The sequence below is a fragment of the Hypanus sabinus genome, chromosome 17 (genome assembly GCF_030144855.1).
Source record: "Hypanus sabinus isolate sHypSab1 chromosome 17, sHypSab1.hap1, whole genome shotgun sequence".
In the NCBI taxonomy this organism is placed as follows: domain Eukaryota; kingdom Metazoa; phylum Chordata; class Chondrichthyes; order Myliobatiformes; family Dasyatidae; genus Hypanus; species Hypanus sabinus.
In genome coordinates this window covers 39,432,355-39,455,909 of record NC_082722.1, presented here as the reverse complement: position 1 = coordinate 39,455,909, position 23,555 = coordinate 39,432,355, and the positions used below count along the sequence as shown (strand labels likewise).

General features: G+C 41.1%; 1 protein-coding gene across 1 annotated transcript in view; it reads left to right on the top strand.

The window, feature by feature from the left end:
• The first annotated feature begins 551 nt into the window (after nt 1–551).
• The window catches only part of tent4b (terminal nucleotidyltransferase 4B), a 61,477-nt gene continuing 38,473 nt past the window's right edge, over nt 552–23,555 (top strand). The window contains exons 1-3 of the mRNA XM_059992891.1: nt 552–1,150; nt 18,430–18,553; nt 18,979–19,025. Coding sequence (XP_059848874.1) covers nt 687–1,150; nt 18,430–18,553; nt 18,979–19,025 — 635 coding nt within the window. The 5' untranslated portion in view covers nt 552–686. The remainder of the gene's footprint in view (nt 1,151–18,429; nt 18,554–18,978; nt 19,026–23,555) is intronic.

Genomic DNA, 23,555 nt, shown 5'->3' with positions numbered 1-23,555 from the left:
TGCATACCATGAAAATTGGGATTACAAATACGCAGGCTTTCCCGGGGCGGGGTGAGGAGCCTCTCAGGTGTGTTTTTAAAAAGTTCATGAGTAAATACCACGGGATAGCTTTCACAGGCTGAAGACACGCCACTTACAGAGCTATACTCTGGACAGTGCTATTGCCCCCAGACCTTCTCAAACTAAAATACAACTGCTCCGCAATGTTTGAGACCAGCTGAGCTGCAGCCTGAGAGCTGAAAGCGCTAAGTGTTAAAACCATCAGAGACAACGTAAATAAGAAGAGTTACCAATTGCGTTTGTAAGTGGAAGAGCTCAGCGCTGGCTCCGCCCGCCGTGCTCCAGCATCCCAGTTTCGCTTCTGCTGAAACGCGACTGAGCGGCTCGAAAGCAAACGGAAAGGAAAGACCGTCTCCGGCCAACTGTGCGCGTGGTGCTCGCGCAGAAGTGACGTAAGAGGCGGCCAATTGTTGCGCGTGAAGTTTGCAGCTTCCATGCCCCGCGGCGCACGGCACTCGGAGTACGCAGGGCGCATGCGCAGTGGAGCGCCCGTCGCCATTGCTGTTGGGCTCCTCGTTACGGCCCAGTGACAGGCGGACGGCTCGGGTCGAGGGTGGCAGGCTGGGGGGGGGTCTGTGAAAGCGCCCAGACCGTCTGTTTTCGCCGTGGAAATCCGTCTCCGTTTGATGGATCCGAGGATAGCCTGGTTTCAGCCAGAACAGCTCGGACCTGCCAACATTCTGTGGATGCAAATTTGGGAAACTACGCAAGGGCTGAGGAATCTGTTCTTTAATAATAACTGTGCGGCGGCGGCGACGACCACGACACCGGCAGCGAGTGTGGGTAGCGACGGCATGTTGAGAGAGAGGGGCAGCCAAGGAGGAGGGGACTTCGGTGTCCAGAGAGACTTCCTCCCCCTGGAGCCCAGCGCCACTAACACTAACAACAGCAACTTCCAAGCCGGCCCGGGAGAAGGTGGCTGGAGGAAGAACTACGCCGACAACAGCAACAGGAACAGCGTCCCGGGAAACAAGAGGAAACGGGACAACAAGGCCAGCACGTTTGGATTAAACTACAGCCTCCTGTCTGGTAGTGGCCATTACAACGGAACTCCTTGGAAAAACCGGAACTACAGTGAGGGAGTCGTAGGGTAAGGCTGCATTTGTCATTTTTTTTCAATCGCAGCCTCGGGCTTTAGAGCACCTCTTTTGGATGCCTCGTGAAAGCTAATTTGGGTGTTGGTAATGTTGCAGAGGACTTAAATCCTGTTTAAGGATAGCTCTGCTGATGCCATATTTAAAACGTGGCCAAACTGTACATGTCAGGACAGCCCACGATTTAAAGTGTCACTGTCAAAGAGCGACTGGGACTCTTCATATAATGGGAAAGGATTTAGCGCTGTTCCTTCTTTTAATGCCACAATAGAAATATTATGCTATTTGTCATTTCCCGATATGCGACATAGAAGCAAATCGGAGAAGTCTCAAGACAGCATTTAAAATTGATGGAAATAAAGCTCTCAAAGCTCTTGTCAGTTTTTACAGGTACACATCTTTTTAACATGTTGGTAATCATTGATCAAATCTTAGTATGGTTTCTGCTCATGTTGCTTGAGCAAGAATTAATAATTGAGTGTAAATGAAAGAAATGTGACCAGTTAAAGCTGTCTACGAGCAATTTTTTTCATTCTTTTCAAAGTTTAAAAAATCGCAGGTCTGTAACGGTAGCATATAAACTCGTTTTTGAAGAACTGCAATATAAATTAATTCTCCGACGAATACTATTTAAGGATGAGGAATTATCAACTGTAAAATGTTAACTACTATGAAGAGGCCTGCTTGTTAAATCACTGAAGTGAGAGTGTAGTACGTGTGCTGTACTTATTAAACTCTGCCAATTTTACTTGATAGCTGGAATGGGTAATAATGCAAAATGCATGTACTGATTACTATTTTTCTTCAGATTTTACACAGATATGGGTTATGTATTTTAGTCCTAATGACACTTGTAAAATTATATAAGATTTATTTAAGAATTTTATAGTTTTCACTGAAAAACTATTCAATTATTTATTTGTATATGTACGTTTGAAAACATCTAATTTTTGAAACTATCATAGTAATGGTGTTGATTTTGAAAGTAAAGTATGGTGCATTATTTAAGGAAATTTTCCCTTCACGTTGAAAGTCAGCTCACTTCTGAACTTCATCCAACCCACGTGGTAGCAGCAGTTATCAGTTTATGTAAAAATGAGCAAGTCTAACGTCTTTGAACGAATGCAGTTTTTCCACATGTAGACTAGAAGTGAAAAGAACATTTGAAAGGGCCTTGAAAGAACATTACTTGAGTGGAGTTGTTCTTTCATAAAATATGGAAAAATCTGTTAATTTATTTATTATTCAGTGATTCAGTGTGGAGCTGGCTATTGGAACTGCACTGCCCCAGCAACCCTGACAAACCCAATTAATTCTATTTTAATCATGGGGCAATTTACAATGACCAGTTAACCTACTAACTGGTATCTCTTTGGACTGTGGGAGGAAACTGGAGCACCTGGGGAAGACTCACTCACTCCAGGGGAGGACATACTGACTCCTTACAGAATGGCGCCGGAATTGAACTCCGAACTCCAGAACGTCCGGAGCTGTAATAGTGTGGTGCAAAGTGCTACAGTACTGTGGATCATCGTGGTTAAATATGCTTTCTAAATTTTCACTGTCATTTTCATGATTTAGTTCATTAGTTTGTATTTAAGCTAAAATTACATTGAGCATTTAATGTGCAGAAGGGAAAGGTCTTGTGAATGAAGCAGTTATCAAGATTAAGTGGGTGATGGAGATTGTGACTTTGTTTCTTGGCAAAACTGAATAATTATGATACTTGAGTATTCATTTTTTAAGAGTCTCGTCTAGTGGTTGTTCTTGATGTATATACAACAATGCTAATGATACTGATGTCTTTTTTTGTCTCTGACATTTTCTTTTGAGATCATTTGGCCCATTGAGTTCATGCTGATTCTTAGAGCAGTCCCATTTTTTCCCCACTTATTTCTCTCTCGTAGGCCTATCAGCTCCTCTTTCCCCCCCCACCCCCATTAAGTTACAATTGTCACTTAAATTACCAACCACCCTGTCTTTTGGATGTGGGAAGTAATAGCATATGGGTGAAACTTATCTAATTGTATGTAGAGAAGATGTAAACTCCATGCAAACAACGCAGGAGATCAGGGTCAGTCCCTGGTTGCAGTGGTGATGAGGCCTTTTCCTCAATTGACCAAAAGCTGTGCAGTTCATAAGGAGGTAGTGAATTCCATCACTGATGTCTGTCTTTGCTGAGAGTTAGCGCCTGAAATGTGAGAAGTGGTCTACTTTTCAGGGGTCTTTTATTGTCTTGCGGTCAGTATGTTGCATGAGCAGTAAGCTTGTAAAGGACCTTTGACTTGAAGGTGTTGAGTATGTTTCTTTGAAAGTCTTGTCTGCTCTATGTTGAGGTTTGGATAAACTTGATTCTGGAATATAATTGCTAGATGTTGAATGATTCTCTGTCAGTTCTGAAAATCTGTTTTAATTACTCAAAGTTTCTTTGAGGTTCAAGATTGTAACAGCAAAGATTTGAGCAATGATGCAATGTAGTTTGACACCATCCTTAGAAGAGAATGATTCTGTTCTAGACTGGCAGATTAATACAGCATGTATGCCATCATAGGGCAAGCACAAGTTAGATATTAGTTTATGTGAGTAAATGAATTTGGAGGTATTCCATAGTCCCTTCTGACCGATTTAAAAACGAAGAAATGTAATGTCCAGAGAGGCCATGAATAGGTGTACTGCATTCAGAATCAGGCTTATTATCACTGAAGTATGTCATGAAATGTTTTGTACAGCATTTAAGTACAACAAAAATTACTACAAATTACAATAAAAATAGAGTAAAAGAGTAATAATGAGGTAGTGTACATGGACCGTTCATAAATCTGAAGACGGGGGTAAGAAGCTGTACCTTAAATGTTGAGTAGGGGTTTTCAAGCTCTTGTACCTTTTCTGTGGTAGTGATGAAAAGAGATGAAAAGTAGAGATGCCTTGAGGCACCTTTTGAAGTTGTCCTGTATGGTGGCCTGTGATGGAGCTGGCTGAGTCTTCAACCCTCTGCAGCCTTTTTTTGACCCTATGTATTACAGCCTCCATAGCAGACACTGATACAACCAGTCAGAATGCTCTTCACAGTACTTCTGTAGAAATTTGCAAAACTCTTTGGTTACACACCAAATTTCCTCAAACTCCTCATGAAGTTTAGCCACCGGTGTGTCTCTTGGTTGCATCAATATCCAGGATAAGTTCTCAAGAGATGATGATAGGAACTTGAAGCTGCTTAACCTTTTCACTGCAGTCCTTCAATGAGGATTGGTGTGTGTTCTCCTGACTTCCCCTTCCTGAAGTCTGCAATCAGTTCCTTGGTCATACTGACCTTGTGTGCAAGGTTATTGTGTCACCACACACCCAGCTGATCTTGCTCCTGTAATGCTCTTCATTGCACCCTTTTTTTTGTGGTTAATTAGCTGTTCAATCATCTTGTTGTTTCCATCTAATCAGTCCTGTTGTACTTGGCTAAGAAGCTAGAGTCTCCTTTGTGTCTATAATAATGGACACAGGGTAGCCATAAACTGTGGACTTGTTAAGATGGTTGGGTGCTCTGACACAGCGATTATTCTGGGTCCAATCAAATGTATAATTGTTCATCCTGTATGTCTCTCATGATATCAAGCCACTGCTTTGTACTAAGAACATAACGTACCACAGGACTATTCCATCAACAAGTTACTTGATGGCGATGGAGCTGAACTTGCATACTGTTGTGCTGAGATGGTATGCATGGTCCGAAGAAATGGGTGGAAGTGATTGTCTTAGATGTTTTTATTGTGATGGCAAGACTCTGTCGGGGCATTGCTATTGTAGAATAATACAAATCCAGTTCACTGATTCATTGGTGAGACTAGCGGCGAGGGTGCTGCATTGCTTCAGTTGTCAAGGCCTTTGCCTTGAAGTCGCCAATTGTTGGTGAAGGAGACGGCAAAGCTGGCATTGTGCCACAGGTTTTGTAGAGTTGGGGACTGGCCCCTCCCACTGCTGCTGCCCTCCAGTGCTCATTTGGTGGAAGAACAAGCTGTACTAGGACAACTCTGTAGCTGCTGCTACATTTTTTTTCTCTCTTTGTGACTATGTATTTCTGAGATCATAACCATATTGGTTGTTTGTCCTATGTGCAGTGTGCTGTTAGTAATATGTTTTGCACATTGTCCCTGGAGGAATGTCGTTTCGTTTAGCTATATTCACGTATGGTTGAATAAGTAAATTTGAAGTATTGTGGTTCTTTTTGGGTGGGAGTTGACTGGCTTGTTAAAGATTGTGCTTATTCATGCTCCAAGCTTTTTTCAAGCGAAAGACCCCATTGGAGCTGGCCTTCCCCATTGCATCCTTTCCAATCACACTGGCGTTCATCTTCATAATCACTTCAGAACACAGTGAAAGGTGTTTTTTCCTCCAAGAGTGGAATAGAAATGCTGTCTTTTCAAAAGCTTCAAGAATTGTCTGTAGGGAAGATAATATGTTGTGTCCATGTTGGATCAGCTGAAGGGTATTCTGAGGATTCATCACCCCTGCAAAGCGAGGTGCAGAGATGCTGGACCTGTCCATCCTGTAAAATTCAGTTTAGCAATATTGATGTTAGTGTTTATTCTACTGCTATAAAAGTAGAGTGAAATTTAGCTCCATTGTTAGGATTGTTCGCTATGGTCCTCAACTTTGGACCGTGGAGTGGATGTTACCTGCCCACATTTTCTTTTAGCATGGAATGACTTTCGCCATCAATCATGTCAGCTTCACATTAAGAGCAATGTCTTAATCCAGTGGCAATAGAGTCTATAATGTCTGGAAACTGCTTTGCTAATGAATATTAACACTCATAAGGATTGGCTCACATGAAGCAATCTTGTGAGATGTGCAAGCTCTGGCTCAGTTGTTCTTCCCCACTGCCTTCTTGCCTATAGTCATGACCGCACTCCTATCACCTGCAAGCTCCTGAACTTGCAAGCACGCTGAGCTCCATCTCTGGTCCATGTTTCTGCTTGCACATCGAACTGTATCTCTATCTCCCAGTTCTAATGGTACAATTAAACACAGTCCATTTTCAATCTCGCCACCACAAACATTTGGTGTATGGTGGCAAGATGTTCAAAAAGGTTCAAGTCATGATGTGCAAGAATCTGATTTTTTTTTTTTAAAAAATGTAGTTTGTCTGTTGTAGTTGGTCTTGCCAACATTTTAATTACAACTTTGGATAAAAGGAAAAGGCAAAGACGTACGTGTAATTAAGTTGCATTAAAGTACATGCACATGCTCATGTTTCCTCCCACATTCCAAAAATGTACGGTTAGGATGAATGAGTTGTGGACATGTTATGTTGGCACCAGAAGTGTGGCAACGCTTGCAAGCTGCCCAGCACAATCCTTATTGATTTGATGCAAATGATGCATTTCCCTGTATGTTTTGATGTACGTGTGACAAATAAAGCTAATCTTATCTTAAAAAATTCAAGTGCAGTTTTATAAGTTGATTTAAGCTTTACAGCTTATTCTGAAGGTGGTTAACATCCAAATCTTTTTTGGTTATGCATTGTACTCTGCCAGCCTGTCCATGTGATTTGCTGCTTGCTGCAGAAGAGTTTGAGAATCAAATATTTTAACTGAATTTGAGTGGTTGGTGGCTAATGATTAGGTTCACCCTGAAACTATGATCAGTTGATGGTGATATCTTGAACGTAACTATTTGTAAATTATTGCTTATCTTGTAAGTTAATTTTTAACTTGGCTGTGGCTTAGTAGCAAAGGATCTAAGTGCGCAGTTCATGGTGCATGTCCAAGGTAACTTGTATACTTAATGTATTTTGAAAACTTGGGGGGAAAAGGGCATTTTGATTTTTTTGTTTCTCAGTTGTTTTGCTGAATGGAAATAATATTTGTGTGTATAACTCCATTTCAGGGTTAGGTTAAAAACAAGTTCGCTTTATGCTGTACAAACATTTTCCTGAATTTTGCACAATGTGAAGAGCATTTGCTTTATACTATGCTCTTGATTCAAACTATTCTAACTCAAAAATGGATGACTGAGGATGAAAATCTCTGGAGGATGACATGAAATCAAAATTAGCTGCAAGTCTATTGAGTGTTAATTTAAAGAAAACTTTGCTCAATCCATCAGTTGGTGTACTGAGAGGTTTACAAAATAGTGACTGTACTCCAGTGTTATATGTTCTAGAATTCTGTATAAATTTTTTTTCGCCTGTGCATTGACTTAACTTGGGCATATAACTCTCAAATTTTTTTTTCAAGCCACTTTAATCCAAAATTATTTAAGATTATTTTTGCTTCAGGAACTTGCACCTTTGCTGCACAAGTCTGAAACAACTGATTGAAGTACATCTATAGCAATGTGACTCAATTGCCAGCAATTGAAGTCAAAGTTCAGTTTGCAAAATACACATCAGGTTACTTTGAACAGATAATCAGCTGCTGGTTTTTCAGTTCGTTTTGGATTTCTGTACATTCATGGTATAAATTGGAGGCCCAAGGTCACAAGCTGATCTTTAGATGTGGCCATCCTACCTCCCACTGTTGGACTTGTCCCTGTGCTCAGTGGCAGAGCATTGGTGCTCTTAGAACAGGTCTGGATGTACTTTTGCATCTAGCTGCTCGGCATTTTGACAAGGAAATATGGTTGTCAAAATTGGATGTGGGGAGGTAAGTGCAAGAAAATATGAAGCTCTTTTAATTTTCATGTGTAAGTTATTCCAAATTATTTGTTACACTTTGCTCCTCCCCATCCTCTCCTTGAGGAGATCTCAGTTTTCAGAATAAAATATACCAAATATGCACAAACTTCAGATATTGAAAAGTAGTGACTTAAATTCCACCAAGTTTGTTTTTTTAACTTCTCAGATGAATATTTTTGTGTACGTTGCTTAATTTACCTTGTTTTCAGTCTCTTAGAAATAATACCCAAAAAGTTGTCTTGTATTCCAGTTTTACTATGAGCTTATTTAAAATTTTTTGATTAAATCTATCTGTTTTAGTGATTAAAAGGTAGGAAGATAATTTGTCAACAGGTGACAAAGGGATATAGCTATGTGAATGAGCCACACTTTGACAAATGGAGTTACTATCTATCAGAATCAAGTTCATTGTAACTGACGTGTTATGAAATTTGTTGTTTTGCGGCAACATTACAATGCTGTACTGCAATAAAAAAATATCAAAAATAGTGCAGAAAGAGAGCGGAAATAATGAGATCATGTTCATGGACTATTCAGAAATCTGATGGCAAAGGGGAAGAAGCTGTTCCTAAAATGGGTCTTCAGACTCCTGTACCACTTCCCTGATGATAGCAATGAGAAGAGGGCATGTTCTGGAGGGTGAGATTCCATAATGATGGGTGCCACCTTCTTGAGGCATTGTCTTTTAATTATATCCTTGATGGTAGGAAGGCACGTGTCCTTGATGGAGCTGGCTGGCTAATGTGCGAATGTGGTGGTGGAGAGAGGTGGTCTGAAACTATCTCAATGATAGTTTGCAAGATTTTTTAAATTTGTTGTGATTTAAAGAAATTTGTTGGGGGTTGGGTACAGTGCTTTTGGTGTCCTAGTGAATATTTTGTAAAAGTCTCATATGCAATTAATTTAGAAAGCTAACAATATTTTTTTAGAGCAAAGATGGAGGTTATTCCTTGGATATATTGAGCTTTGGTGAGACCACATCTGGTATTCATTATTACCTTCCTTGTACTTGGAATATAGTTGGTTGCAATTCATAAAGATTTACTGGACTGACACCTGGAATGGGAAAAGTTGCATGAGAAAAGAGTGGGTACATGAACCTTTGTTTTAAAGATAGAAAAGTGTGATTGAAACATTTTACAATCTTGACTGGGTAGATATGCCAAAATTGTTTGCTCTTGTGGGAGAATGTACTGATGTTTGAAAAATAAGTTGCCCATTTAAGACTGATAAAGCAAACAATTTTTTTCTGAGAGGATCATGAGTCTTCATCCTTAAAAGGCATAGAAATAGTCTTGAACATCTTTAAAGCAGAGTTAGATGAATTCTTGATAAGCAAACAGCTGAAATGTTAACAGAATGATGTGGAAATGCATAGTTACTGTCAGTTCATCCTTGATCTTATTAAATGGCTCATCTTCCTGAGAGCATTTCTTCTTGTGTCATTTCCCCGATATTTTTTTTTAAAAATGACCTAGTCCCAGTTTTAAGTTCCCCCAAATGATTTGGCTGTCACTCTGTAGTTTATATATGATTGGTTAAAATAACCTCCCCTAACCTTATAACTATATCCTCTTGTTTGAAATTCTGCTATGAGCTTAGATGTCCTGACGGCCCTGCCATGGCCCCACAAGATCTCATCTGTTTCAGAAGAATCATCCTTCAGTTTTATAAACTGTAAATAATATATATCTGATACTTTAAGCTGCTTTTGATAAGTCAACCCTCTCATTCCAGAAATTAGCTTAGTGAGTGATTTTTGAACAGCTTCCAGTCCTGTCGCAGTATGCCCTTTTTCTTAAGTAAAGAGACCAAATTGGTGCAGAGCACACCAGTTGTGGCCCCATCAGTGTCCTGTACAGCTATAGTCATACAAATCTAAAGTAAGTCACTCCAGTCTTACTTTAAATGCCATATGCAATTGTCTTCCTAACTTCCTACTGCACCTGCCTGCTAACTTTTGCAAGATTGGTGTAATTTGGGTAGACCACATATGGCATATGTTGTTTATTATTGGCTTCCTTGTGTAAGGAAAACCATTGAGTACAGTTCTTAAGTACATAAGAATTCCTCGGTCCATTGTCTGCAATCGTTCTTCATTTAGATAATGGTCTGCCATTAGAATTTTCTTAATAAAGTGCATAAATTCACAGTTTTGCACATTAGACTCCATTTGCCAAGTATTTCCTCATTCTCTCAACTTGTTTATCCAGTGGCAGTCCTAATCTCTTCATTCTAGCACGCCATCCCTTCTTTACCTACTGTCACCGACCTTTCTAGTCATTAATATAAAACACACAACATTGCAGCACAAGTACAGACCCACTGATATCTTTTTTTAAGTTCTCCCCTAAATGTTTGTTTTCAGCTTCATAACCTATGTATGTCTCCGCTTTCCTTTTGACTGCATTTGTAGATAAATATAATAAATGATTGAGTTATCCATGACACTCTGCTAGTTGTATTTTTCTAGCTTTAAAAAATACCCATTTATTTTCAATCTGTGTTGTATGTGATGGTTGATCTTAACTCCATGCTAAAACACCACCTTTTATATGGCATCTTGTCACATGCCTTCTGCACATGTACATATATTGCATCAGAAAGTTGATTTCTATTGATTCTGCTGTATGAAGGAGCAACTTGTTTGGTCTTCTGCATCTTGGACAGGTAGCTACCATGGCAACAGATCTGACTGTTGGGCAGGGTCCAAGATGATCTTGGAATTGTACAGAATAGTAACAGTCTCTTTGGCCCATTCTGTCCCTGATGGCCATCAAGTATCTATTTGTGTCATCTCAGTTAGGTTCATCTCCTAAAGAGATTGTGCCATCTCAGTGAATGCTTGCTGGTAACACTATGTCCATCTCCTGAAGAGTATTTGACTTGGGGTTGTTGCCTTGGTCTTCTCAGACTTTCTCAGTTATCACATGTAATTGAACACCATGAACCAACTTGCATAAGACTTTTTTTTTGTTCCAGTTAGAGGCGGTATCCACAACCAAAACAGCTAATGTTTCCATGCTTTGGAGCAATATCAGTGCAAGTACTATCTCATGAATTTTGAAAATCAATGTGAGCTTCATATTTTCTGGTGGTAGCAACATTTAGCTCTCCACATGGTGGGATGAATTCAATATTGTGCTCTTACTCTTTGTAAATAGGTCATCTCCAGAATCTCCTAAATAAATGACAATATGATATAGACAGTGGTCATATCAAATATACTGTTCCATGGCATAAACAGTTCCAGATTTGGTAGAATTACTATGCTAAAAATGATTGCACTTTTACTGCTTATGAGCCTCTCAGTTGTTAACCTCCAAGATGACTTATTTACTCTTACCATTCTTTGGTTCAAATATTTTAGCTACTGCTGTTAAGCTGCTGGAAGTAACTATTTGTTATTTCTGTACTTAAGGGCAAAGTTGACACTATTGGAATTCTTCTGTCAGTTGATTAAAATGCAAGAATCTTTCCAAAAACTGATTTTAATTGCAAACTATTGCTTCACCAGTTGTAATCAAGGTGAAACAGTTCTATTGAGGGGGCAGGTCATAGACATGGGCAGCACATAAGTGATCCTTTGGCCCACTAAATTTGCAAAACTCTGAGCACCCCATTTTTACAATAATCCTATCTTAACTCACCACTGAGTTCCAGACAGGATCCTTTTTGACCAAAAGGGCCCGATGAACTTTGTATCTGACCTCAGCTTTAGCTTGGGCAAATCCATTTGGAATTGGGTCTGATCTTATGGATAAGGAAAGTAGAGCTTTTTAAAAATGTGTTATGCTAATTTGCATTAAAATAATTTGAGCTAACATGCTTATTGCAGTATAGAAGCTCAGTTACTGCATCCCACCCTTCTAATTGCAAAAGCAGTTTAAATACTTTTCCTGACAAAAATCTGTTATTTGCAGCTTGAAGAGAATTTGAAAGTATGTGGAAATCAGTAAATTTCATATCAAAGATGATTCGGGTAATGCCAAAAGAACACGTTCAAGTTGTTGATGGGATTATTAGGGGTCAGAGGTTACATTTTGACCTTGTTATGACCAGTTGTTCCTGGGTGACATCAAATATATCTAGTGAAGCTGCAGTTCAAGACTTAGTTATTTACTAATCAGAAGAAACAGCAAAGCCATCTCTTATTCACATGATCAGATCAAGACTGAGGTCTTGATACACCATGTCATAAATCCTGATAGACAATAAAAATAGGATGTTTGGAGAAAATCTCCATCCTGAATAAGTGTTGAGCCCAGCATGTGAGTGACGAAGGAAGCCTGAACATTTGCCACCATGTTCAATTAGAAGTGTCAAGAGGATGATAACACTTCAGTTTTCTTTGATGTTGCTTTGAGATTGGCAATTAGCTTGCAGATGTTTCATCACCAGTCGAAGTGATGTCCTCAGTGCGCAGTTGGTGTTTCTTCCTGGGAGTGCTCATGTTTATATAGCTTGCCTCAGTTCTGATTGGCTACTCTTTCATTTGACCTTTGAATTCTGTTGACTCGCATTTCTTTCACTCATAGGGTTTTGTAAATGTTGTCTATTTCAATGCATTTGTTTACTGAGTTACTCGAGAGACCATGGATCTGCACCTGGAGTTTCCAGGGCGCAGGCCTGGGCAGGGTTGTATGGGAGACCGGCAGTTGTCCAAGCTGCAGGCCTTCCCCTCTCCATGCCACCGATGTTGTCCAAGGAAAGGGCACTAGGACCCATGCAGCTTGGCACCAGTGAAGTTGCAGAGCAATGTGTTGTTAAGTGCCTTGCTCAAGGACACAAACACACTGCCTCAGCTGAGGCTCGAACCGGTAACCTTCAGGTTACTAGCCTGATGCCTTGCCCACTAGGCCACGCGCCAACACCAAGTTTACTGAGTTATCAGAAGAGAACCATGTTTCAAAGAATTTTTGTTCCTGCTTCATGTTTTCATCTGCCAGAACTTCCATGGTATCCTTCTTGCTCTTTGTGTGCTGAGATCAGCAATAGTGGATCATTTCTCCATACTGCTAGTTCAGGCATGGGCAAACTACGGCCCGTTAAGCTTTTTAATCCGGCCCGTTAAGCTTTTTAATCCGGCCCGCAGAACTTGATGAAATTATATTAATAAATCTTGTTAACGTTTTTTCCCCGCAATTCTGGCGTTTTCCCAATAGATGACGCACTCTATATACATTTGTGGCGACACATTTCCTGGCACATCCGAACCGGCTCACAATTAGCCAGCGTTCCGGCTAAGGGAGATAGCCTGCGGGGATTTGCGAGCACAGAGCTTTGGAGCCTCTGTGCCACGGGGGGGCAGGTTGAGGGAGGCTTAGAAGTGAGGCTGGGTATTTTGAATAAAGTTGTTTCTTTTTCTTCGACTGCAGTTACCGACTCCGTGTCGTAATTTTAGCGCTGCATGTAGCACACCGCTACACATTGACCTTTGAGGTGCAGCGTATTACTCCACATTTGCACTTTACTCTTTGTTCGGCTCGACCTATTTGTGTGAACAGGCGTTCAGCGTCATGAACATCAACAAAGCCAGCCACAGATCCAAGTTAACTGACCAACACCTCGGATCCATCCTGAGAATCGCCACAACAAAACTAAATCCAGACTTTGATGCGCTGGCTAAAAAGGGAGACCAACAACACTGTTCCCACTGAAATTAAAAATAAGTTTCGTCGTTGTGTTATGTAAAAAATGCATTTGAAAATATTTTTTTCAATAAGCCTTACATGTTACATGTCATTTCTGTTAAGTGATGGACATGAGTAGTGTGCAGGTGCACGTACGTTCTCACAATAAAAAATGCGCTCCAGATCAAATAACGCGCTCCGCATACTGGCGCGCTGTCACTGTTCTGTCCTTGTGCTGGTCATTGTTGAGTTTTGGCACAGGGGACAATTGAATAAGAAGGAGCAGGACAAGTAGACCTGCATCTCGTACCGTTTTTGAAATAAAGACAGGCAGGAGGAGAGTGATGATGACAATATCTTGAAGGATAACAGAATTTTCAGTGCTTTAAAATAACTGTTACTATTAAAAAAAGCTGTATTTTATTCATTTAATTTTCAGTGTTTTAAAAGTCATTTCAATAAATAGCTAAATACCATGGGACTTCAAAGACAGATATTTTGTAATGCATTTGTTCATTTTCAATTGAAATTAAAGCACATGTTTTGTACATATCCCATGATATTTTATTTTCTCTTATGAGGAGTATTACCAAAACACTCCGTCCATCTGCTCCTGGTCCGGCCCCCCTGTCAAATTTTAGAACGCTTTGTGGCCCACAAGTCAAAAAGTTTGCCCACCCCTGTGCTAGTTTGTGTTCCCGTGAAAAAATGGAGAGTTTGTGGCCGACATTCTTGTTGCAGTCTCCACAAATGATCCTGTACACCACATAGCTTTTGTCGGTTGTCTTTGCTGTTGGCTTGGTTCTTGAGTCAAGCTTCCTTAAAGTCGCAGTTGGTTTGTGAACAATTGTGATGCCACGAGATTTGAGCAGTTGAGCTATCATTTCTGATATATTTTTGATGTAGGACAAAGTTGCTTGTTTCCATGCGCATTGAGTAAGGTCTACATGAATTTTTCTGCTTAGTAAGCATCTCCTGATGAAATTCTGTGGGTAACCATTGTTCTGTCGAACTTTGAATAAGTGCTCATTTTCCTCGGCCCAAGTTTAATGGTGCTGTAGTGTGTTTGTGCTCTCTTAAGTAAGGTGCGAATGCAGCTTTTCTTGTGGCAGGCTGGGTGGTTGCTGTGGTAGTTCATACTACCCTTCTGGTAGACATTTCTCTAATGCACTGTCTGTCCTCCTTGTGACATGTATATCCAGGAATGCAAGTCACTTGTACTTTCTCTTTCCATTGTAAACTTGATGACACTGACTATGTTGTTAACTTGGTTAAAGGTATCCTCTCTCATTTGGCTTAAGTATAACAAAAATGTCATCTACGTATCATCTCCAGAGTTTGGGTTTGAGGACTGGAAGTGCCATCTTTTCAGCCTTTACATAATGGCCTCATTTGAATTCTTGATCTCACTTTCACTCTGATTTCTGACTTTTGCCTCTGAATGTTCCAGTGTAGCTCAGGAAACAATATCTTGTCTTCCATTTAGGCAAACCATAGTTTTGTTGAATTCAGCAATTTCAGAGAATTTGCTTTTTCAGAATGTTCAGAACTCCTTTTCAGATTACTAATAACTTACATTCTATTACAGCTGTTACAGTCAGCATTGCGGTTTCTTTTGTCTTCATTCTTATCCCTTATTATGCCCTTTTTTTCTCCTTGCCCCTCACCACCCCAGCAGAAGCAAATATTTGTGATTTACTTTATCATTATCATATTGTAGCATTTCCTTTGTTTTTGCTATTCCTCCCTGTTTTTTTTTTTGCAACATAAAACATTAAATCTTTTCCCAATTGTTATAACAGGTCATTGACCTGAAATATTCTTTCCTCTTCACAGATGCTGCCTGACCTGCTAAATGTCTGAGTATTCCCACATTTGCTGAATATCTGAGTATTCCCACATTTGATGATTTAATTGTTGATGTACTTGTAGAGTTTCCAGTTTCTGGTGGACTTCGGAACTAGTAGTATCTTTGCTGGTTTTATTTATGCTTTACACACTTTCACTAAAGATTTCAGTGTACATTTTATCAGTTTTCCTTGTTGAAAAGATGACCTTACAACCTCTGTTCCAAATCAATTAACATTGACTGCATGTTGAACATTGAGGATTTTAATGAAGAATTGTTCACAGCTTGTGCTGCATTGCTCAGACCCAGCACTTACATATATAACTAATGAATGAACATATCTAAACAGGTAGTTTTGGTTGACAATAAGGAGCTGCTATTTTACCTACTTCCCACATTGTTATTATGTACAGAATTTTATAATTTATCAATCTGTATATGTCACTGAAAGGAAAAGTTTAAAATAACGTGAAGAAATAAAACCTTTTACTGGGGAATATTTTTAATGTTGGCTAGTAAGGATGGTGACTGAAAATTGAAATGTCATATTGGTAGATTAGGCCTTGTTAACAACAAAATTGCATGCATGTGCTATCTAGCTTTGCTTTAGATTTCATTTACTGTGCAATTTTGTGGCATGAAGCAGTCAGCCCACACTCTGTATCTTGTCTGAATTCAAGCTAATCACCCAAATCCACTTCTTTGCCATTACCATTTGCTACTTTTTCCATGTTTTGTTCATTGTTTTAGATCCCTTGATAACATAACATGGAATTGGAAATCAAACAACTACAAAGATTTAAATTCAACCAATTGTAAGGTGCATTTGTAACTGAATTGTGTCAAAAAGTGAACAGTATAACACTACACACAAAAGAAAATCTTCAGATGCTGGAAATCTTCGGGCCAAGATCCTTCATTAGGACTGGAATAAAAGATGAGGAGTCAGAGTAAGAAAGTGGAGAGAGGCCACCCTGAGTGTGGCCTTACCACGATAGTAGAGGAGGCCATGGACTGGCATGTTGGAATGGGAATGGGAGCAACACCTTGAACTTTTGTCTGGGTAGCCCACAACTTGATGGCATGAACATTGATTTCTTGAACACCACCCCCCCCCCTTACCAGCCCCATCCCCTTTTCTTCCCTCAGTTTATCTCCTTGCCTGCCGTTTGCCTCCCTCTGGTGCTTCTCCCCCTTTTTCTTTCTTTCATGGCCTTCTGTCCTCTCCTATAAGATTTCCCCCTTCTCCAGTCCTGTATCTCTTTCACCAATCAACTTCCTAGCTCTTTACTTAACCCCTCCTTCCTCCCAGTTTCTCCTTGCATTTCTCCCTCCCCTCCTCGCACCTTTTAAATCTAATCCAATTTTTTTTTCCTCCAATCCTGCTGAAGGGTCTCAGTCTGAAATGTTGACAGTACTCTTTTCCACAGATGCTGCCTGGCCTGCTGAGTTCCTCCAGCATTTTGTGTGTGTTGCATGGAATTCCAGCATCTGCAGATGTTCTGTTGTTTGTAATATTTCAGGTCAATGACAGTGTCTTCACAGATACTGCCTGCTACATTTTTCAACTTTCGGCAACAGGAACTATAATTTTAGAGTTTGTATGCTCTCCGGGGTATTTTTGGCCAATTATGAAGGCATAATAAATCCTTAGTTAAATGGCAGACAAGCAAACTCCTTTTACTAATTTCTGTCAGAAAATGCATGGTGTGAATCTTGAACATGTTGGAAGTGTTTAAATGTATAGGTATACCATCATTGCCCCTCTTGTGCCAGAGATGCTTCTTAATGTTCTGTTTCATTTCTCAGTATTTCTTGTGGCTTGATGTTAAATTTTGCATGATTACACACTCATGAAACAGGTTGACATGGTTTGCTGCGTTGAAGATGCTATGTCCATGCAAATGGTTGTCAAGTGTAGTGCCCTAATCAAAAAAAAGGGGGGGGGGGTCTAAGATCATAAGACATAGAAGCAGAATTAGGCCATTCAACCTATTGAGTCTGGCTTGCCATTTCATTATGGTTGACCATGGATCCCATTCAACCCCATCCACCTGCCCTCTCACCATATCTCTCGGTGCCTCAACCAATCAGGAATTTACCAACTTCCACTTTGAATATACCCACGGACGGCCTCCGATGCATTCTGTGGCAGAGTATTCCACAGATTCACCACTCTTTGGCTAAAAAAATTCCTCCTTACTTCTGTTCTAAAAGGTCACTCCTTAATTCTGAGGCTGTACCCTCTAGTACAGGATACCCCCACCAGAGGAAACATCCACCTTATCTAGTCATTTCAACACTCAGTAGGTTTCAATGAGATCCCCAGGCATTCTTCTAAATGGATGAACAGGAATATATGTATTGATACTGGTACAGAAATGTGTCAGATTTAAACGTTTCATCTTAATGTTTTGATTGTTCCCTCCCCCCCCCACCCTAATGACATGATTCCATTTCTACAACTATCTTATCACTTTATATTCTTCAAAGCAACCCTCTTAATAACTCATCATTTCTGTGTATTGTTAGTTGCTAGTCCATATGAAGAATTTGAGGCAAGAGATTACACTGATTTGGAGATTAATATTAGGTGTGATGAAATCTGATAGGAAATTGTGGCTGATTTTTGTAAAGGAGAAGCCTCAGCTTTGATTTGATATTTGTCTTGCGCTATGATGAATGGTTGAAGTTTTTGTAAGTTGGTACATGTTTTGTAGTCCAAGTTTAAAAGTGTAACTAAAATGTTAAAGACGCAACAACAAAATATATTTTTGAATTTTAAAGCCATGGGACATTCTGATACTGTTGGTTAGATTAGAGGCAATCTTGACATTTAAGAGAAATTTACTTGGCTGCCAGAAGTATGGGAGGTATTAGATACGAGGATATGGGAACAGGATAGAACAGGACTGGGAAGAGTTTGGCTTTCTCTTTCAGACCAAATAAATATATTTCTACTTTCTTATTGTAATCCTGTGCCTTCAACTCCAACACCCCCTTTGCCCAAACAGGCAGGATTAGTCAATATTGTTCTTGTATTGCTAAACACACTTCATGGTTACTAGATTATATTATTAATGTATTCATTGCTGCATCTCTAATTTTGAAAAAATATTTCAGACTTCATGAAGAGATTATTGACTTCTACAACTACATGTCACCAAGACACGAAGAAGCAAAAATGCGGATGGAGGTGGTTGAAAGAATAGAAAATGTCATCAAAGAGCTGTGGCCTAGTGCAGATGTAAGTACTGGTGAGAGATGCTTCTATTAAGGATTGCTAAATTAAATTGTATATAGAAAGATTAGTTTTGTTGGACCCTTAATGTACTATCAAAGAAAGATCTGGAATTTATTTCTAAGTAATTGTTAACAGCTTTGCTTTTTATCTGAAGATATTTTGTTTCTCATGGCAAATCTTGAATGGTTATGTTTTGTTCACACTTCTGTGCTCGTTTATATTCTCTGTATTTTGCTCTTCAGTATGCAGTTCCTGCATCCACTTCAAAATTACTGCCTTCTTAGATTTATTGTGTTGTTTTATTCTATTTTGTAGCCACTAGTGGGCAGTAAATGTTAAGCTGTTGTCACAACTGCTTGTATGGTGATCCTACTTTTGGAAATATGCTTCTAATGTATTTGAGTTAATTGTAACTCATTGTATTTCAGGTGCAGATATTTGGAAGCTTTAGCACAGGCCTATACTTGCCAACAAGGTAACATTTAGCAAGTCTTAATAACAATATTTGGGTAAATTTGCAGCTAATCTTAACTTGCATTCAATACCAATACTTGATCATTGAGTAAACTATAACACGAAGAATAATAGTTCAGATTTTGGGAAGCATCAAATTTAATTAAATTAAATTTATTTTGATGCTTTTGAGTTGGCATTGACGTCAATTTGATGAGTTTCTTTCAAATGTTAGAATGATGTCCTCTTGTGTCTATAATATCTTGTAATTTCTCAATTAATGTAATTGCGGGTAAATTTGCTACTTGTATACTTTGTTTTACTACTTTCTGCCTTCTAAACTTGCCTGAATTTATATCTACTTGTTTGGACTATCCATCAGTACTCAACCCAAATTACCACTATCTGTCAAATCTAAGGAGTTATCAGCCCCTGAATGCAGTGAGTTCATGGAACACCACACCCAATCTGATATTGCCACTGTTTACTGTTGGCTAGAAAGTTAAGAAAGCATTATAGAAATTATTATCTCATTAACTTTCTTTGATCTCTCCCTCATGCCTTGAGAATTCAGCATTTGTCCAACTTTATACAGGTAATCAGCATCACACAGCAGTTTAAAGCATGGATGTATGTGGTGAGATATATAAGTGAATAAGATTGAAGTTTGAGTTGTGTGGTGCCATATTAGAATCATACAGTCATTTCATTGTGACTGCATTGAGGTAGTACAAGGGAAAGATAAAACAATGTAGAGTAGTGTTCTGATTAAAGAGTGAAAGCAGACGATAAGGTGCCAGGCTACAACGAGGTGGATTGAGAGATAATGAATCTATTTTATTGTACATTGAAGTCTTTTAATTGTAGGATTGAAGCTGTTCTTGAGCCTGGCAGTACATACTTCCAATGCTTTTTTGTATCTTCTGCCTGATGGGAAGTTTGGAGAAGAGAGAAAGTCTGGGATGGATGGTGGTCTTTGATAATGCTGTATTTTTTACTGAGGCAGTGAGAAGTGTTGACAGTCGACGGAGGGAAGACCAGTTTTCATTCTGAGCTGTCCACAATTTTTTGTAGATTCTTGTGGTCTTGGGCATGTCCCCTACCAAGCTATGATGTGTCTGTATAGAATGCTAAGTAATGGGTGAGGGACAGATAGGACATGCCCAATCGCTTTAGCTGCCTGAGGAAGTAGAGATGCTCTTGTGCTTTCATGTCCTTAGCCTCTATGTGTTTGGACCAAGACAGGCTATTGATGATGCTCAGTCTTTGGAATTTCAAGTTTAAACCCTCTTAGTTTCAGCACCTTTGCAAACAGCATTTGCACTACCACCCTTCCTAAGTCAATGGTTACCTCTTTTGTCGCTTCTGACATTGAAGGAAAGGTTGTTGTCATGTTATCCTATGAGGCGGCGCGGCAGCGGCCTTTCAGACCTGGAGTTACTTTAATTTAATTTTCTATTTTAAGTTTGGTACACAATTTTCAATTAGGACACATGGATAACAGAGCGGCTGTCTACCATCGCCAGATACCACTACAATTCAGAGATCGCCCAAAAACAAACCTCTAAAGATCTGCTGGCTGAATTACGCGACCTTGGCTTGCTGAGGGGAACGGGCCTACGTTCCTCAGACTCGCCTGATGCTGGTAGCCGGAGATGGAGACGTCGAAAGCGATGTGCGAGGAAGCAGAAGCGAGGCAAACGGGCAGGGGTATGTGCCAGGCAAAAAGCAAACCCTACCCGGCCGGCTCTCCTGTCCATTCTGCTCTCCAATGTCCACTCCCTGGACAATAAAATGGACTATATCCGACTCCAACATAATACTCGGAGGGAGTACAGAGTTTGCTCCGCGTATGTCTTCACAGAGACATGGCTCACTGATGGGATTTTGGATGCTGCCATTCAGCTAGACGGACTAGCCTTGTTTTGTGCGGACAGAGATGCAGCTCTCTCCAATAAAACTCGCGGTGGTGGCTTGTGTGTCTACACCAGCACGGAATGGTGTAAGAAATCTGTCCTGGTTTCCAGACACTGCTCATCGCTAGTGGAGTTTGTGGCTGTTAGATGCAGAGCATTTTATTTGACACGGGAATTCACCTCTGTCCTTGTATTCGGTGTCTACATTCCCCCCAGCGCTAATGCTAAGGAGGTGCCCCGTGAACTTTACAGGGCTATTAGCGAACTGCAGAACGCACACCCTGATGGACTGTTTATTGTCGCCAGTGATTTTAACCACACGAACCTTAAGTCAGTGCTCCCCAAATTCCATCAGTATGTGGACTTTGCAACGAGGGGGGAGAACGCATTGGACCTGGTTTACACAAACATTCACGACGCGTGCCGAGCAGAGCCCCGCCTCCACCTCGGATACTCAGACCACATCTCTGTTATGCTAATCCCAGCATACAGACTGCTCACCAGGCGCTCCAGAACAATTCAGAAGCAGGTGAAAACCTGGCCAGCAGGAGCCATCTCTGCTCTTCAAGACTGCTTTGAGCACACTGACTGGCACATATTCAGGGAGGCTGCAACCGATGGTGACTCTACCAACTTGGATGAGTACACAGCATCAGTGACCAGCTACAACATCAGCAAGTGCATTGATGATGTTACTCTGTCCAAGGCCATCACTATACGTGCCAACCGGAAGCTATGGATGACCGCGGAGGTGCGTGCGCTGCTGAGGTCCCATGACTCCGCCTTCAGAGCAGGCGACAAGGCAGCTTTAACAACAGCAAGGGCCAAACTGTCTCGAGCCATCAGAGGGGCAAAGCATGCATACGCCCAGCTAATCCACAGCCACTTCCAGGACAGCAGCGACATGAGGTGCATGTGGAAGGGCATCCAGGACATCACCAATTACAGGACAACATCACCTGACTGTGCAGGTGATGCTTCCCTCCCAGATGCGCTGAATAACTTCTACGCCCAGTTTGAGGCAGAAAATGACGTGGCAGCGAGGAAGTCCACCCCTCCTACAAATGACCAGGTGCTGTGTCTCCCTGTGGCCGACGCGAGAAGAACCCTGTTCAGGGTCAACCCACAGAAGGCTGCTGGACCAGACAACGTCCCTGATAGAGTGCTCAGAGGATGTGCAGACTGGCTAGCAGATGTTCTCACTGACATCTTCAACATCTCCCTGAGCAGCGCCACCGTTCCAACGTGCTTCAAGGCCGCCACTATTGTCCCCGTGCCGAAGAAGTCTTCAGTGTCCTGCCTAAATGACTACCGTCCCGTTGCACTTACATCCATCATCATGAAGTGTTTCGAGAAGCTCATCATGAGGCATATCAAGACCCTGCTGCCCCCCTCACTAGACTCCCTGCAGTTTGTGTACCGTCCCAACTGCTCAACAGATGACGCCATTGCCACCACCCTTCACCTGGCCCTAACCCACCTGGACAAAAAAGACACATACATTCAGATGCTGTTCATAGACTTCAGTTCAGCATTCAACACAATCATCCCTCAGAAACTGATTGGAAAGCTGAGCCTACTGGGCCTGAACACCTCCCTCTGCAACTGGATCCTTGACTTCCGGACTGGGAGACCTCAGTCAGTCCAGATCAGAGGCAGCATCTCCAACACCATCACACTGAGCATGGGGGCTCCCCAGGGCTGCGTGCTCAGTCCACTGCTGTTCACTCTGCTGACCCATGACTGTGCTGTAACACACAGCTCGAACCATATCATCAAGTTTGCCGATGACATGACCGTGGTGGGTCTCATCAGCAAGAACGATGAGTCAGCTTACAGAGAGGAGATGCAGCGGTTAACAGACTGGTGCAGAGCAAACAACCTGTCTCTTAATGTGAACAAAACAAAAGAGATGATTGTTGACTTCAGGAGGGCACAGAGCGACCACTCCCCGCTGAACATCGACGGCTCCTCTGTAGAGATCATAAAGAGCACCAGATATCTTGGTGTTCACCTGACGGAGAATCTCACCTGGTCTCTCCACACCAGCTCCATAGCAAAGAAAGCCCAGCAGCATCTCTACTTTTTGTGAAGGCTGAGGAAAGTCCATCTCCCCCCCATCCTCATCACATTCTACAGGGGTTGTATTGAGAGCATCCTGAGCAGCTGCATCACTGCCTGGTTCGGAAATTGCACCATCTCGGATCGCAAGACCCTGCAGTGGATAGTGAGGTCAGCTGAGAAGAACATCGGGGTCTCTCTTTCCGCCATCACGGACATTTACACTACATGCTGCATCCGCAATGGAAACAGCATTATGAAGGACCCCATGCACCCCTCATACGATCTGTTCTCCCTCCTGCTGTCTGGGAAAAAGCTCCGAAGCATTTGGGCTCTCAACGGCCAGACTAAGTACCAGTTTCTTCCCCCAAGCTATCAGACTCCTCAATAGCTGAAGCCTGGACTGACACCTTGCCCTATTGTCCTGTTTATTATTTATTGTAATGCCTGCACTGTTTTTGTGCACCTTATGCAGTCCAGTGTAGGTCTGTAGTCTAGTGTAGCTTTCTCTTTTTTTTTTACGTAGTTCAGTCAAGTTTTTGTACTGTGTCATGTAACACCATGGTCCTGAGAAA